Source organism: Apium graveolens, chromosome 1 (assembly GCF_009905375.1).
Source record: "Apium graveolens cultivar Ventura chromosome 1, ASM990537v1, whole genome shotgun sequence".
Lineage (NCBI taxonomy): Eukaryota > Viridiplantae > Streptophyta > Magnoliopsida > Apiales > Apiaceae > Apium > Apium graveolens.
Window position 1 is genome coordinate 40,603,747 of NC_133647.1, and position 17,584 is coordinate 40,621,330.

The 17,584-nt window shown below is 32.9% G+C and overlaps 1 protein-coding gene across 1 annotated transcript; it reads left to right on the plus strand.

Annotated features, from left to right (window-relative positions):
• The first annotated feature begins 12,686 nt into the window (after positions 1-12,686).
• Positions 12,687-15,854, plus strand: LOC141663167 (large ribosomal subunit protein uL3c). Its single transcript, XM_074469268.1, has 2 exons — positions 12,687-13,412; positions 15,465-15,854. The coding sequence occupies exons 1-2, from the start codon at positions 12,818-12,820 to the stop codon at positions 15,752-15,754; spliced, it is 885 nt and encodes a 294-aa protein (XP_074325369.1). The 5' UTR covers positions 12,687-12,817; the 3' UTR covers positions 15,755-15,854.
• The last annotated feature ends 1,730 nt before the right edge of the window (positions 15,855-17,584 follow it).

Below are 17,584 nucleotides of genomic sequence, written 5' to 3' on the forward strand. Positions count from 1 at the left end.
TTACGGATCGAGATTCCAGCTTATCTGGGTCAACTTTCTTGACATAAGCTAGACATCCCCAAATCTTAACGTGTTTAAGACTCGGTTTCCTTTCTTTCCATATTTCATATGGAGTTTGAGGAACAGATTTGGAAGGCACCTTATTCAGTAAATATGCTGAGGTTTCCAATGCATAACCCCACAGGAATACTGGAAGATTCGCATAGTTCATCATGGACCGAACCATGTCTAACAAAGTTCGATTTCTCCTTTCAAATACCCCATTCAACTGTGGAGTATATGGAGAAGTCCACTGGGAGACTATACCATTTTCTTTGAGATAATCTAGAAACTCTCCATTCAAGTATTCACCACCTCGATCTGACCGAAGAGTTATAATACTATGTTTGGTTTGTTTCTCCACTTCATGCTTATATTCTTTGAACTTTTCAAAGGCTACAGACTTGTGTTTCATCAAATACACATATCCGAATCTAGATCGATCATCTATGAAAGTAATGAAGTATGAAAATCCACCCATGGCTTGCGTAGACATTGGTCCACACACATATGTGTGTACCAATCCTAGCAAATCTGCAGCCCTCTCTCCATGTCCACTAAATGGAGATTTGGTCATTTTACCCAATAGACAAGACTCGCATGTAGGATATGATTCAAAATCAAAGGGGTCAAGTAACCCTTCCTTATGCAATGTCCGCGGTCTATTTTCACTAATATGACCAAGTCTACAGTGCCACAAAAAGGTGAGATTTTCATCATCCCTTTTTCTTATATTAGTATGTTCAATTTGTAGTAAATTATGCTCTACGTCACATACATAAAGACTATTATTTAAAAATACCACTACCATAAAGAACGTTATCTCTAAGAATTGAACATTTATTATTCTGAATAACAAATGAAAATTCAGCCAAGTATAACATGGGAATAGAAATAATATTCGTCACAATCGAGGGAACAAAGTAACAATTATTTAAAATAATAGTCTTGCCCATAGGCATATGTAAATGAAATGATCCTACAGCTTCAGCAGCAACTCTTGCTCCATTTCTCATCCGTAGAATCACCTCCACTTCCTCAAGAGTCCTACTTCTCCTTAGTCCCTGCAACGAATTGCAAATATGAGAACCACAGGCGGTATCTAATACCCAAGTAGAAATTTGATTTAATGACATATTCACTTCAATCATGAACATACCTGAAACAGAAGTGGTAGTCTCACTACCCTTCTTCTTCAATTCTGCAAGGTAAACCTTGCAGTTCCTCTTCCAATGCCCCACCTTATTACAGTGGAAGCAAACAGCTTTGCTCTTGGGGTCTTCAGCTTTTGGTGGAACAGGCTTTTCTCACCTACTTTCTTCTTCTTGGAAGGGTTCTTCTTCCTTTTCTTAGGATTGGAACCTTCACCAATTAGAAGAACAGAGCTCTTCTTAGGGGGAAATTCGATTCCGCAGTCTTCAACATGTTGTGGAGTTCAGCCAGGCTGACATCCAGCTTATTCATGTGAAAGTTCACAACAAACTGCGAAAACGAACCCGGAAGTGATTGCAAGACCAAGTCTTGGCTCAGCTCCCCATCCATGGCAAAACCAAGTTATCCAAGACGTTCAATCAAATTGATCATCTTAAGTACATGGTCATTCACAGATGATCCCTCATACATCCTACAACCAAACAGCTCCTTCGATATCTCATATCGAGCAGTCATCCCTGCCACATCATACAACTCTTGTAGATGCATAAGGATAGTGTGAGCATCCATATGCTCATGCTGCTTCTATAGCACAATGTTCATGGAAGCTAGCATGATGCATTGAGCAACATTTGTATCATCTATCCACTTACGATACACAACATGTTCATCATTATGTGCATCGTTAGCAGGTTCAGTAGGCTTAGGTGAGTCAAGCACATATTCCAGCTTCTCCACCCTGAGAACAATTCTCAAGTTTCGAAGCCAGTCAGCAAAATTAGGACCAGTCAACTTGTGAGCATCTAATATACTCCGGAGTGATTGTGCGGAAGACATAACGTATATAGTAAATCTGTAAATGATGAACACATAACAACACTTAGCAAATATTCAATTTCATTTCAAAACACTATATGAATCAGGTCTTTATTCATAAGTGGCTCCCACTAGTTTATCTAATTTATACAACCCCCTTAAGTGAAAAAATTAAGCATTCATAATGCTAGTGGGAATCGGGATCCTACATTCCATCACACAACCTCGGTTGTAGCACGAAACGTCATGTGATGTTCAATAGGCAGACAACTCTTATCATTTACATATTATGTTATTCCCTAATAAAACTTTTAGCCTCATGAATAATTGAGTCACGGCTGTAGCACGACAGACTCAATATTCTAAGTCAAGTCTAACCCAACATTTCGTACAATTGAATCAGTCTCCAACGGCCCACGGCTGCAGCACATAACGACCTTTAGATTCTAATTCAATGTACACATCTCTATGTAATAGACAAGTATTTCTTATTTCGAAATCAAAACCCTCGGTTGTAGCACGAAACGACAATGATTTAAAAATAAGAACTACTTTCTATCATGTTGGAAGGCTATGACCTACACAAGCTCGTTGTGTTATTGGCCAATTACTACTTGATATTATTTAATTTTAGAGGAATTATATTATGTTACAATCATAATCATATTATAAAGAGATTCTTCCTTTTAAATTAAATATTTCAAATCAATAATCGATAATCAGATGATTCCCAAATCGGGGGAGCATTGTCAAGAGGCGTCACTTAATACCCCTTTCTTACACATCGAAATCTGCTTTTGACAGAATCATCCTTTCTCTCAAAATTGAAAATTCATATTTAATTACATGTTTCATAAACACAAGAATCTCATGATTGTATTCATAATATTATTGTTAAGGCAAGAAACGATTCATATTCTAAATTTTCTAGAGCACGCCTTATATTGATTTAAGTTCACCTAAATCTATCATCGCATGGTAAACATAGGCATATATCTCATATATAAAAATAAATAAACAAGTAAGCATGCAAGTAATATCATGTCACACATTGATATAATGATGTATGGATTTATTATAGCATTTAAAAGCAATTAAAACATGCTTTAAAACACTTTCGGGAATATAAACAATTCAAAACTTTTATATAAAAAATATTTGACCACTCCATTAGATCCGTCTCGGAAAAATGAATCCAACGATATATAGCACGCCCAAAACGGAGTTACGAAACTCCCAGAAATTAAATTTAATGTAGACAGACGGGCTGTAACGCATTACAGGAACGTGTTACAAGGCCTGTAACGTATTCCGGTAATGCGTTACAACACTTTTTAGCCGTTCAAGTGTGTAACGCATTCCTTAAATGTGCAACCCCCCTTTTCCCTGCGCGTGCGCTACACACGCCTGGCACAGCCGACTCTGCAATTTTTTTTTCGTTTGTTTTCTTCTGTTGTCAGCTTTCTGCGATCCAATCAGTCCTGCCTTTTCCGTTGTCAGCCGTTACAAAACAAAAAAAAAGTGAAACCCCTTTCCCTTTACTCCCTTATTAATAACTCTTTATTAATTTATTGTTTTAATTTTATTATTAATAAATTAATTAACATTTAATTAATAAATTAATAAAAATCAAAATAATATGATTTCTTAAATCAGGGAGTAGCAGAAAATTAACAGACCAGCCATGGGTCCTTGTGCAAATTTTAATCATATTTATTCACATGCATAATTATTTCATGAATTTTAATTAAAATAATTTTTAAAAATTCATAACAAATAATCTACACATCAAAAAATTATGAAAAAAATACCTAGACAATCTACAACACTTGTAGAACCCAGATCAGTAGTCAAAATCTTATGCAAAAATTATTTCGAATTAATTCATAATTAAATCTAAATAAACTTGCAAAAATCATAACAAATCCATACATGCATTAAAAAATCTGAATTTTTTTATATGAATCTCTATATGTAGAACTTAGCTCTAATGCCAATAAAGGAATTTACGGATGAGCGGAAGCGAGATATAATATTTATTCCATAAAAACCATATACCGCACATATAGAAAAACGTATAAAAATGAAAAACTGAGGAATCGTAACCATACCTTGTGAATCGAAACTTTATAAAAATGGAGTGCTAGCAGTTGCTCCTCAGTGTATGAAGCACTCTACGGGTATCCACCAAGAACGATCCTCTTTGATGAACCTTTTTATAAAACCGAGCTTTTATAAAAATGGAGTTTTTTGGGAGAGAGAGAGAGAGGAAGAAGATGGAGGCTAGGGTTTTCACAAAACCAAAATTGTGTAAATAGAATGAGCCATCTCATTCTATTTATAGGGCTCTCCTAGGGTTTTTCCATAATATATCAATATATATATATATTAGCCCCACATTTTATCTTTATAAAATGCTTTAATAATAATTAAAACTATTTTAATCATTATTTCTTTTTCTTAACTATTTAGAAAATAATTCTCTCTCTCATTATTTCATCAAAGAAAATATTCTTTTATGATGTGACCCTATAGGTTCAATATTATTCCGGTAGTAGAAATAAATAATAATAAACTTTTATTATTTATTTATATGAATACTAAAATTCACTAAATATAATTAACTGATTAATTATATTTATTCTACATCGTGAGTGATGCTTCTCAACATATCGCGACTATCCGGATAATATGAATTCACTGCTTAGAATATCAAGAACCTGTCAGTGACTAGTTACCGTACAATGAATTCCTTCTACCCTTATAATATTCCGATTAAATACAAGGCATGGATCTTGTGTCAGGCCTATCAAATTTAATCATATAATTTCTTATTCATAATCCAAAGTTCATATTAATGCAAATTAGAAACTCCTTTCTAATTTCATACACTCTGGCCAGAGATTCCAGAACTCGCATACTAAGAATAACATAGGATATTCTCTTCCTATACTGGAAGGGGTAGATTCTCTATTGATGTTAACTATCTCCGTACACAAATCCCTATGCCCAGAATAGACCTAATGGTTGTCCTTGAGATAAAGGACTAAACCAAAGCACACTTCATTAAATACAAGATAACTTTAACGATCTCAAGTCTAAGGACACTTATACAACTATCACTCATTGAACCACTATTGACACGTGAGTAATCTCCATTAGTTGTTCAACTTATTGAGTCATGTTCAGTGAACTTATTCCCTAATAAGCACCTACATACTAGCTATAGTATCACCACACAAATGCCTATGAGAACAGACATCCTCCCGAAGGGAGCAAGCATAGTATGTACCAATCTTTGCGGATCCACTAACATCCGATTAGTTATCCTATGACCAGGAACTGTTTAAGTCCAGAGTTATCGTCTTCTAGATCTCACTATTATAATCTCATTATAATTCTAGAAGTTTTACTCTAAACTAAGGAGCATCTTATTTAAAATACTTTAAATAGATAAAGCCCATAATAAAAATAAAATAAATCTTTTATTAATTTTAATGAAATCAAATAGGAATACAAGAAAGTTCTTCCTAACTCATCATACATGATTGGATTTAGGACAAACACTTTCAATGATTTCTTAAAAGGATAAGGGAGGGGTACACTCTAGTACTATGTGTACTAGGGAGACTATCAAAGGTACCGCAGACGAAGGTACTCTGTGTACTCAGGAAATTGTGAAGTATTTGTATACCCAAAATGGGACACGTAGCTCGAATGCGGCAAGGGTGATAACCGGGATACGAAGGTGTCGTCCTTCTACTAGTAGAAAATGTTACTATTTTCCGTATTACGAGTGATCATCGTATGCGGTGGCTCCAGGGAATGTCCTATTCTTCCAATTGGAATTGAGATGCAATACCGTAACCCAAGCCTAGGTGTTGGGTTTACCATTAAGGTATTTGCAGGATAATAAAAGATTGTTTTCGAAAGAAGGTGTGAATCACCGAGGAAAACTATTTTAAATAAACATATTTATCGTATATGAAATTATACTTGAATTTCTCATACAGTCTTTTCATACTGTAAATTATTATGGCTGAGCATTATTGCTCACTCTTGCTTTATTTAAAATGTCACAACACAACAGATAACCAGTATGCCGGTGTGGGACTTAGTCGCTTGTAGTCATAGGGAGAATCCCTGACAGCTTTTTCTCAGGTGGGCCAGAGTATCAAATAGGTATAAGATATAAGCCGTAATTATTGTAACTTCATGTAGAGGTTACAAATAATTGTTTGAGATCATGTAAAGTATATTTGAGTTTTAATAACAGATGATACTTGTTGTACGTCATTTCTAAGGCCATAACTTGTGAGTGTGTGAGATTGGGGGTCTGTGATATGGAATTATCGGATTATTGAGTTAATGCAGGTTACACATGATTGAAGGATTGCGTGACGACCCAGATTCCTGACCCCGGATTTGGGGGCGTTACAATCATGGTTGTAGCATAAAAATAAATTATATATTTTTAAGACTTATTATTGATATTCAAGATTTTTTCTAAGAATTCGAAGGAAAAGTTGTAATTATATCGTTATTTAAACCATTTTTAAGTTTCTTACATTACGACTCTAATATTTCTTCATATACTAATTTGATAACATTGTATACCATTCCCTATAATTAATTTTTTTTCAATTTGATAAAATTTTATAAATATCAGTTGAACTGGTTAATTCCTTCAAATTATTGAACAATATATAATTTTTCATTGAATAATATAAAATACATTGAATCAAATGCTACAATATAGTATAGATATAACTTTTATTTGAATAATTCAAAATATTAAAATAATTCAAAATATTTGTATAATATTATCTTAATCAATAAATATTACTTATCTAAAAGAATTCTTTTTTAAAAAGCTAGTTTTTTAAAGTGAAAAATGAAAAATATATCGATTTAATATATCATTGTAGTTTTAACAAATCTCGTGAGATCTCATATCAAATTTCGAATATTCTTAAAATCGGGACAAATCCCAAAAATAATAATGTGCTACGAGTGAACTTAGTAATTTTAATACAAATAATAAATTACTTTATCCTATAAAGACCTCAAACACTTAAATTTATATTAATATAAGATATTAACAAATTTCACATTATTGGTAAAATATTCTCGCCGAACTTGTAATTTTTATTTACTGAACGTAAAATGTGACGATTATTTCGGTCAGGCCATGTAGTCAAATTTCGAGTATTTTTTAACAATAGGTCAAGTTCTGATTTCAAATTCGAAATAAACTAAAATGCATCGACTCATTATAATTCGAACTTATCTATAGATTATTTATATATAAGCGATGTTCAATATTTTCTTAAAATTTTATATGTATATTTTAATTACTTTTTATAATAAAAAATATGTTAAAAATATATGAGATATATTTTCAAACTAAAAATTTATTAATAAATAAGATAATAATCCATTTGTGTACTATGCCTAACTTTATATCTGGAATTTAATTCTTTAAAATTAATTGTACAAATATTCAATTAACTATCTTTTTTGCGGAATTCAATTAACTATCTTTAAAGTTAAAATAAAATATTCATTTAGCACATTTATGTGTATGATAAAAAATACGCGTGACAATGGTGTAGTGGTATGAGATTGTATAGGTGAATGAAATATCACGAGTTCGATTCTCACAAACCACATCTTTTATATAAATATTAAAAACAGGGGTAGTTTAGTCTTTTAATGAGACTTTTTAATCTCATGAATATTATCCTCTTGTTCTTATATATAGAAGAGATTAAACATAGCCAACCCATAGGGAACAAACTTTTTCCATTATCATTATTATTACTATTACTAGTTTAAATCTCGTGCGATGCACGGGTTCCCGTTAATATTTTTTTTATTTTGTCATATTATAATTTCAAAATTATTTATATAAATATATAATAATAACAATAATAATAATAAAATTATAAAAAATAATAGGATAACATTTGATCGTAGTTTAGGACAAGGATACTATATCAAGTAGTTTAACAATTTAGTAGTTTAACAGATATATAACATTTTTTTTAATAATAGGATAAGTTATGGTTGTATTTTAGTAGGATAAGTAGTTTGGTAGTTTAATGGATATATAATACTATTTAATTATTTTTTTCATAACCAAAATTAGGGGATAACTGTTGAACCAAATTATACCACATTCCGATTATTAGTATATAGCTAAAATCATGTGCGATGCACGGGTTCCTGTTAATATTTAAAAAATTTATTTATCCCGTCATATTCTAATTTTTAAAATATTTTTGTAAATATATGATAAATATAAATTTAAAATGAAAATAATAGTATAACTTTAGTAGAATAAGTAGACTGGTTAAACAATTTAATAATTTAGCGGATATATATCACTATTAATAGTATATATTGTGGTAGTAGTTTAGTAGGATAAATAGGCTATATTTATTGTTTCACAATTTAGTAGTTTAGCGGATATATAACACTATTTATTTATTTTCTTTAATAATCAAAATAGGGGATAATCGTTGAATCAAATTATATCTCATTTTGATTATTATAGTATAGATAAATAATATAGATATTAACAATTATCTCTCAAAATACACATTTTTATTGAAAATCTAATTAGGCACATGTATATGGCTACCTATAAAATTCAATTATCAAATGCTAATAATAGTGAATGGCACATAAAAATTAATCTACGGAACCAATAGAGCATGTCAATGTAGATGGACGATTACATGATTTAATATATGCAACTCAAATGTATGATGAAAACACAAATAATTGTGTGTATTTTTAGACAGAGATGTGATAATTACTGAGCGAAATTTAAATTTTTTACGAGTCAAACTCCGGTAATTCTATTCGAATCCAACTATTTTCATGATTGCTAAATGCAGTAAATTTTTGCTCCATGCAGTAAACAGAGATTACAAATATAACCATAGCTTATTTTCTGTGCAAAAGAGTGCATTTACTGAGTTAACTGATTCAATGAATGTCGGACATTCTCCTTCACTTTTCTAAATAAAAAAGTGAATAAATAATTTTTTTTTCATAGACGTATAATAATAACTACTTATTTTCTCCATATGTTCTTTCTTATCGGTCAAATAATCTTATTATATTTTTCTTTAAATTTCTTAAAAATTTATAAATTGTTCATTTGGAAAAAATTAACTAAGGAATAAGTACAATTTGTTATAAATAAACATCACACTTTCTGACTATGAAAGAAGAGGCCTACTGCAGGGTATCAAAGTCGCTCGTACAGCCCCTTCTATTTCACATATGTTTTTTCCAGACGATTGTTATATCTTGTTATATCTTTTGCAAGGCAAATGTAGTTTGTGCTCGTCATGTTCAAGACATGTTACACGTGTTTGAAAGAGCTTCTGGCCAGCAAATAAACGTTGAAAAGTCCTCTGTCATTTTTAGTAGAAATGTTTGCAACTCTTTAAAGGAGGAATTGTGTCAATAGCTCGGTTTTAAAGAAGCAGGCCCTAACAGCATGTACTTAGGGCTACCTAGTTTCTTACACAGGTCCAAAACGGTAACACTTGGGTATATTAAGGACAAGATGCAGGAAATATTACAGGGGTGGGATAAAAAAAATGGTCAAAGGGTGGTAAAGAAGTACTGATTAAGACGATCGCTCAAACACTTCCTAATTACACTATGAGTGTTTTTCTGATGCCAGTGGAAATTTGTGCAGATTTGGAGCGTGCAATGTGTAAATTCTGGTGGAACACAAATCCAGGCAAAGCAAAATCTATCCATTGGATGTCCTGGGCAAGGCTAAGTTCGAGAAAAAGTAATGGTGGAATGGGTTTCCGTAATGTCAGAGATTTTAATATTGCACTTCTAGGAAAACGGGCATGGAGATTGCAAGTTTATCCTGATAAGTTGGTAAGTCGCGTTATCAAATCAAGATACTATCCATCAGCAACATTTCTCACAGCAAAGATAGGGAGCAATCCTAGTTACGTATGGCGAAGTGTCCTTGAAGCTCAAGAATTACTCAAAAAGGGATTATCTTGCAGAGTTGGGGACGGTCGTTCGATTTCTATATTGGGGGTACCATGGCTCCCTGATCCTACTGATCCCTATGTTCAGTCCACCAATGAAGGGCTTATTAATCAAACAGTGGCCTCTTTAATGCTCAATGGTAGCAAATATTGGGACACTGATCTGCTCACAGACATGTTTAATAGCAGAGATATGAACCTTATCGTATCTATTCCTTTGATAGATAATGTTGCAGATAACTGGTATTGGAAGCACGAGAAGCTTGGAGCTTATTCAGTAAAAAGTGCTTATCTGATGTTGCAAAATGAGAGGCGAGATGATCAGGACAGTAATTCGGGCTTTTGGAGGAAACTTTGGAACCTTAAAATCCCTCGTAAGGTCCAAATTTTTTTGTGGCGAGCTGTTAATAACTGTTTACCTAGCAAGGATCAGCTGCGCATTAAACAGGTGATGGTAAATCGTTTTTGTCCACTCTGCAATGACAATGCAGAATCAGTTTTGCATATATTAGTTACTTGTCCATTTGCAAAACAGTGTTGGCAGGTAGCTGCACTTACAAGTCTAGTTGGAGAATTTAATTCTTTTGGTGATTGGCTTCAGCTGGTATTTAATCAACAAAGCAAGGCCTCAATACTCACATCTGTTATGTTGAGTTGGATATTGTGGAAAAATCGAAATGATTTGGTATGGAACCAAAAATGTTTGTCTGCTCAAGAGGTAGTTCATTCGGCATTATCTTGTCTTAACCAGTGGCAATTCGTCCAAGATAGAACCTTTGACACTTCAACAGGATTTATATTTCCTGAAGATGGTGGAATAACTTGGCAAGCTCCAAAGTATGGTAGTGTTAAGATTAGTACTGATGCAGCAATCTTTAATGGGCTAAACAGATTCAGCCATGCCCAGGTCATTCGTGATCATAATGGCAGTTTGATTGAAGCTTCCTCCAGTTGTTGTCAAGGCAGTGTATCCCCAGAGATTGCAGAGGCAATAAGAATTCGGGAAGCTCTTAGCTGGGTCAAGCAACATAAGCAAGCACATGTCATCGTCAAAACTGATTGTCAGGCCTTAGTTCAATGGATTCGTCGTTCCTTCACTACTTTATCTTACATTGGACGTTTGGTAGATCAGTGTCGTCAACTTTTAATGGATTTACAGAGTCAAAATGTTATGTTACGATTTGTAAAACGATCTGCGAATAGCGTAGCTCACTATTTAGCGAGTTAGCTGATCGTAAGTGGAGAAAGGATAATGTTCATTCAGAATTCCTTTCTATTTTATGTAATGATTTGAAGCAATAAAATCATTATTTCATTGGCAAAAAAACATCACACTTTCTTATATTTATCATAAGTAAATAGTATTAGCTTTTAATATAAAATATTATGAAATACTTAGATACATTATTACAGATTTCGTATACCGGAACTAATCGGCTAAGTTACTATTTATGATTTATTGACGACTTTTGAAAAATCATGCGACTTATCGGTGATTTATCAACGATTTTTGAAACCGGACAACTTATATGTGATTATTGAAAATTGAACGACTTTTCAGTGATTTATCAGACTTTTCGGTGGTTATTGAATCAGTTAAATAATTTGACCGAGTTTTTGCCTATCTGTCAACAATTTTTAAAAACGATTTTTGCCCATGGGCACATAATGTGTCTATTTGGGAAATCTGAAAATAATCAACTTACGACTTAAAATAAATAAGTAAATTATAAGTGATAAGTAAAAAAGTACTTATAAGTTAAATAAGTGTTTGAATAATTTTACTTATAAGTTAGATTTTTTTTCTTAAATGAAATAAAATAAATAATTATTAAATATAATTATCTAAATTCTTGAATTTTAAATTAGATTAATATTTAAAAATATATATACTAAAATATAATTATCTAAATTCTTGAATTTTATAATATCTACAAAACCCGTATTTTATACTTAGTTTGTTAACATTAACGCATATTATTATCTTTATTCTTTTTAAAATTTAATGATTATAAATTGATTTTGATTACAAACCGTATTTATATATATATTTAGAAAATATTGAATAGCAAAAACTTAAAAATTATTATTTAAACTATTCTTTTATAAATATTTTTAAAAAATATATCAAATTAATTAAAAAAAATAAAACCATTAATTTAAAAAATACGTAAACAACTGCAACGTACGTATTAATATTAATTATATAAATTTATAATTTCGCTAAAATCTATGTAAAGAAGAAGTACGTGAATGTCTTGATTTGAAATACACTCACATGTGATATTTAATATAATAAAGACTCTGTTTGAGAGTGCCGTTAAAAACTGCTCTGCTTTGAGAAAAAATACTGTCAGGAAAATTAGATCAATTTTTGAAAAGGTTTGATGGTAAAACTGATAGCTAGCTGAAAGCAGCTTTTTTCAAAAATATTCCTAAAATATGAGGACATGTTTTTGCTAACAGCAGTTTTTAGACCAAAAACGTTTTTCCCGACCCACTTCATCAAAAAACTGCTGTCAAAGTTAGCTCAATTCACAACACGCTTAACGGTAAATCCTTAAAAGGTTACATAAGTAATTACTGGTTACTCATGAAATAAATTATTACTGCATTCAGGGTCACCCTTGTTTTCCCCGGCTGTTTCGCCCACACCCCAAACAGGCCCTTACCGTCCTCCCCCTCATCTTAAACTGTATCACTCTCTGGATAAGAAACATACCCTTCAAAACACTCCCTATCTGCAACAAAAACACACACTAAATCTCTCCCTCACCATGTCAGTCTCTCACACCTCTCTCCTCCCTTTCCCTCTCTCTCTAAAACCCACCTCAAAACTCTCTCTCTCCTCCCCATCTCTCCTCTCTTTCCACCCCAAAACCCCACCAACTCACTCTCTCCTAACTTCAAGAAACTCATCTTTTCTCCACTCTTTCACTCTTTTAAGCAACCCCATCAAGAAATCTTACCGAGCCATTTCCCCAAAAATCTCAAACAGCATGGAAGCTGGCATTGGTATAATGGGCACTAAATTAGGCATGATGAGTTACTTTGAGGATGATGGGACTGTGGTTCCTGTCACTGTTGTGGGTTTTAGAGAAGGAAATATAGTTACCCAAGTCAAGACGGAGAGTACTGATGGCTATAATGCTGTTCAAGTTGGGTATAGGAGAGTTAGGGATAAGAAATTGACTAAACCTGAGATGGGACATTTGGAGAAATCCGGGATTATTCCGATGCGGCATTTGCAGGAGTTTAGGTTGGTTGATGTTGGGGACTTTGAGGTTAATCAGAAATTGGTATTGGGGGAGATTTTTAGTGAAGGTGATTTAGTTGATGTTTCGGGCACTACTATCGGAAAAGGGTTTCAAGGTTATTTTGATTCCCTAATCATAATGTGTGTAGTTATTAATGTATTCTAGTTTGTGATGGTGTGTTTCTGTGTGTTAATGTAGTGTCGAAAGTGAGCTTTAAGGTTTTTGATTGTATGAAGTTTGGGTTTTTATTAGAATTGTAGAAAATCGATTTTTGATGTTTTCTGTAAATTAAGTATTGTTATGCTGATGGTTTTCTATATTTGAAATGTTATTGTGGTTAGGCTTTGTTGTTTTTAGCAACATTCCATCCTGAAACTGAATTTATATTAGAATTTGGTTCTTGTTGCTTTGATGTTTCTGTATGATTGGCATGCTAATGGGTAGTTCTGAATTGTTGCTTCTTATATTATTTAGTTATTGTAGGCCTTAAGACCGAAGTTCTATTTTGTAGCTAAGAACTACAAGTTTGTTTGGGGTTTAGAATTGACTCTTATGTTTTAATTGTTTTTTTTCCTGTTAATAAATTTATAATGAAGCTTTGATGATATTCATATTTGTTTGTGACTTAGTAAAAATTATAGACATTTATATCGTTTAGTAATTGTAAGAGACCTTAATAGTTCATTCCATGGAAAGAGAAACAGGAATACTGTATTGTCAAACATGTAGTTGTTAGGATTGTCAAACATTCATTCTGGATACTGTATGATGATCATTTCCGGTCTTTAATTAAGTTTGTAAGGAAGTTGATGATCATTTCCGGTCTTTAATTAAGTTTGTAAGGAAGTGTCGATGATGTTGTGTGTATATTAGGTGTGTTAGAGACGCTATTGGGGTAGTGCTGATTTGTTGTCTTTCAGAGTACTTGATGATTGCATTATCTTGAAATTGAAACTAAAATTTAGTAGGAAATTGAGCTAAAATTAAAGGAGCTGAAATGAGAAAGTAAAAGCATATCAAAATACTTAATCAGTCCATAATGAGTTGCAACATGATGATAGTAATGTTGTATGCTTCTCTGTTATATCGCAGTTTTGACTGAACACGGGCACTCAATGATTTGTCCACTTGTAAGTGCAGAGTGTCAGACACATAGAAAGTGGTTTTGTATGTTTTGATAGGATTTTGGCAAGATGTAATTTTTTGTCAATGATCTGGATTTAGTTAAGGTTTCCCCAAGCATGATATTGTGGCAAGATATTGATCAGAAACCTACTTTTTAATTTGTGTATTCTGGTTTCGTACTTTGAGTTTCGGGTCTCAGTGCTGAAGCAACAAGGCGGGTTGTGTTTTGTAATTAGAAATGAACTGAGTTTGTAAAAGAACCGGCTAGTTTTAAAGATGAGTAAAATTGTAGGTTCCATAAGTTAAATTGGTATTGCTGAAATGAAATATTATTATCACCGTATGCATTCATTTAGTAAATTACTTACCGGCTTTAGTGTGAGTGGAAGTACTTTAGGGTTTTAAGTGTTTGTACATTCACTTATTTGATGAGATTGGAGTTTATTAGTGTCGTTAAAGATTTGTTTTATCAGAAATTGGGTGAATTGACTAAGCCTGATGAAAAGGGCGATTTTGTTTTATATATGATACGTCGGGTAATTCTAAATTGTAGCTTTTTGTATCATTTGGTGATAAATGTAGTGTCGATGATCTTCTACCATTTGTGTCCTTTACTTGAGTTTGTAATGTATTGCTGATAATGTTGCATGTATTTTTGTGTTTTAGATATTCTATTGAAGCAGTGCTGAATTTTGGTGTTCTATATCATTTAATAATTTTAAATCTTGAAATTGGCAACTCTAATATGGTATTGAGCTGAATAATGAGTGCATGAACTTCAGGTCATATTAGTACAATAAGTTACAGAACAAGAGCCGAAGCAGAAGTTTGTGAAATTGCTTAAAAAAAGGATCAAAATATTTTTATCAATTTCAGCCCTTAATGAGTTGCAATGTAATGGTTGTAATATTGTATGCCTGTCAATTAAATATATTATAGTTCTGACTTGTAATTTGCTTTGACCGACACAGCCGCATAGTGATGTGTCAACTCCTGTCGATTTCATAAAACCTTAAACTTGGTGTATTCATTTCCCTACCAGGTGGTATCAAGAGATGGAACTTCAAAAGAGGACTGATGACTCACGGATCCAAGAGTCATAGAGCTCTTGGTTCGATTGGAGCTGGAACTACTCCCGGGCGTGTTTACAAAGGAAAGAAAATGCCTGGACGAATGGGAGGAACCAAGCAAAAGATACGAAAACTGAAGATCATGAAGATCGACAATGATCTTCGAATTGTCATTATCAAAGGAGCTCTTCCAGGGAAGCCTGGAAATTTGCTTCGCATTGCACCAGCAAAGATCGTCGGCAAAAACATCCCAAAGAGCTAGATTTCTGTCTGTACTTAAAAATCCACAGTTGTAACATTTTTTGTAATAACTTTATTTGGTCATATTAATCCACTTGTCAAAAACTTTCTTTTGTGTTTGATCTCTGGCAATATATTGTAATTCTACAAACTGATGGTACAGCTTAGCTTTTAATGTATGATATGATTTACCAACAACTTATAAGCTTCTGTTTCACCTTTTCAATATAGAATATAAATATGATCTAAGCAAATTAACATTTATTTTTCATGTTTTGGGTATCCTTCAGAATTGAGTGACAAAGCCATACAACCAGGTGTAATAACTTTTTAAGGTTTGTGTTATGGATGAAAAATATGGATTTATTTATGGGGCGTATTCAATATTAGGATTTGATAAATTTTGAGATTTAATGACGCAAAACGTAGTTCCTGCTGATACTTGTCCTCGGATCTATGTCGGTAAGGGCTCACCAAGGATGTAGTGACATTCATGTCCATCGAGGACCGAGTCAAAACGTCGTTCCAGGTGATGGCCTTGTGGCTTGTAGGATGCCTTCACGGCTTTGTGATTTGTGGAGTTCTTGTCCAGAATGTTTTGTTGAAGTTGAAGGGGTAAGACCCTTTATATAGACGTTAAGAGTCTAGGAATTAGGGTAAAATTGGGTGACATGATGGACGAGTCTCCATCTCTGATTGGACTTTGGAGTCCTAGAAAGCAGAAATTAGTTTTCTTCTGAATTTAGGTTGCTTGGAGGCTACTTCTTGTAGAAATAGTTATTTATTTGAACACATTTATTGGGCTGTTTAAATAGCCCCCTTATTAATTACGAAATTAATAAATAATTAGGATTATGAGTCTCATTAATTGGGTTTTTCCATTTGACCAAATCAGGTCTAATTAATGCGACATTAACTCCCCAATTAAGGTTATTTTTATTCCCTATCATTTGCCCCCAACTTTTGGGAAACATACTCGATATTTCGTAGAAGTTAAGTTAACTCTTACCCTATCACGAGTATCGTTTTTTAGCATAAACCGTTGAGCGACGTACACATTTACAAGGATTTGCCTTATCCCGGGCTTTAAGATATTTTCCGAAATTTGAATAATTTTCCCTATTCATTTTTGTACCTATTCCCATTTTTAGGAATTTTCCCCTTAATTTCGGGAATTATCTAATACTCATAAGTAATTTTCCTAAAGTTTTAGGAATTTTTCCGTATCTTAACGTATTTTTTCCTAATATTTTAAGAATTTTTCCGTTTCTCTGGATATTTTTTTGTAACTTTCCCTAATATTTTAGGAATTTTTCTGTATCTCCATGTGACGTCCTCAATCTCGGGATTAGAAAATGAGGACCCACACACTATTAAACTATTATAACAACAGCAAATATAATAAACCCCGATTAAATAATAACAAGATCTATACATGATTAAGTTTGAGACAAGATTACAACTATCAATCAGAAAATATATTACAACCCAAAATATAACTAAATTCAAATTTATTCGATTCCGACATGGAACCGACAGATAACCCATTGTATCTGAATCAACTTGAAAAACCCTTCAAACTAACAAGCTGGCTCACGCACACAACAGCTATCTGCTCTGGCATCTGGAAACCTACAACATGGTAGGGACCGCCAGGAACGCTCTTGCGAGCGGTGCGCCTAAGTCTGACCATCTTCTTACTTAACTGTCATGGTTAGATCAAAGAAAATAAATGAGCAAAGAAGCTCAGCAAGTAACTATATAAACAGTTCTACATCACAATATTAATATCAATAACTGAGGCATTCTACATCATTCTCTAGGTGGCAGTTCTCTGTGATTGGCTAAGTAA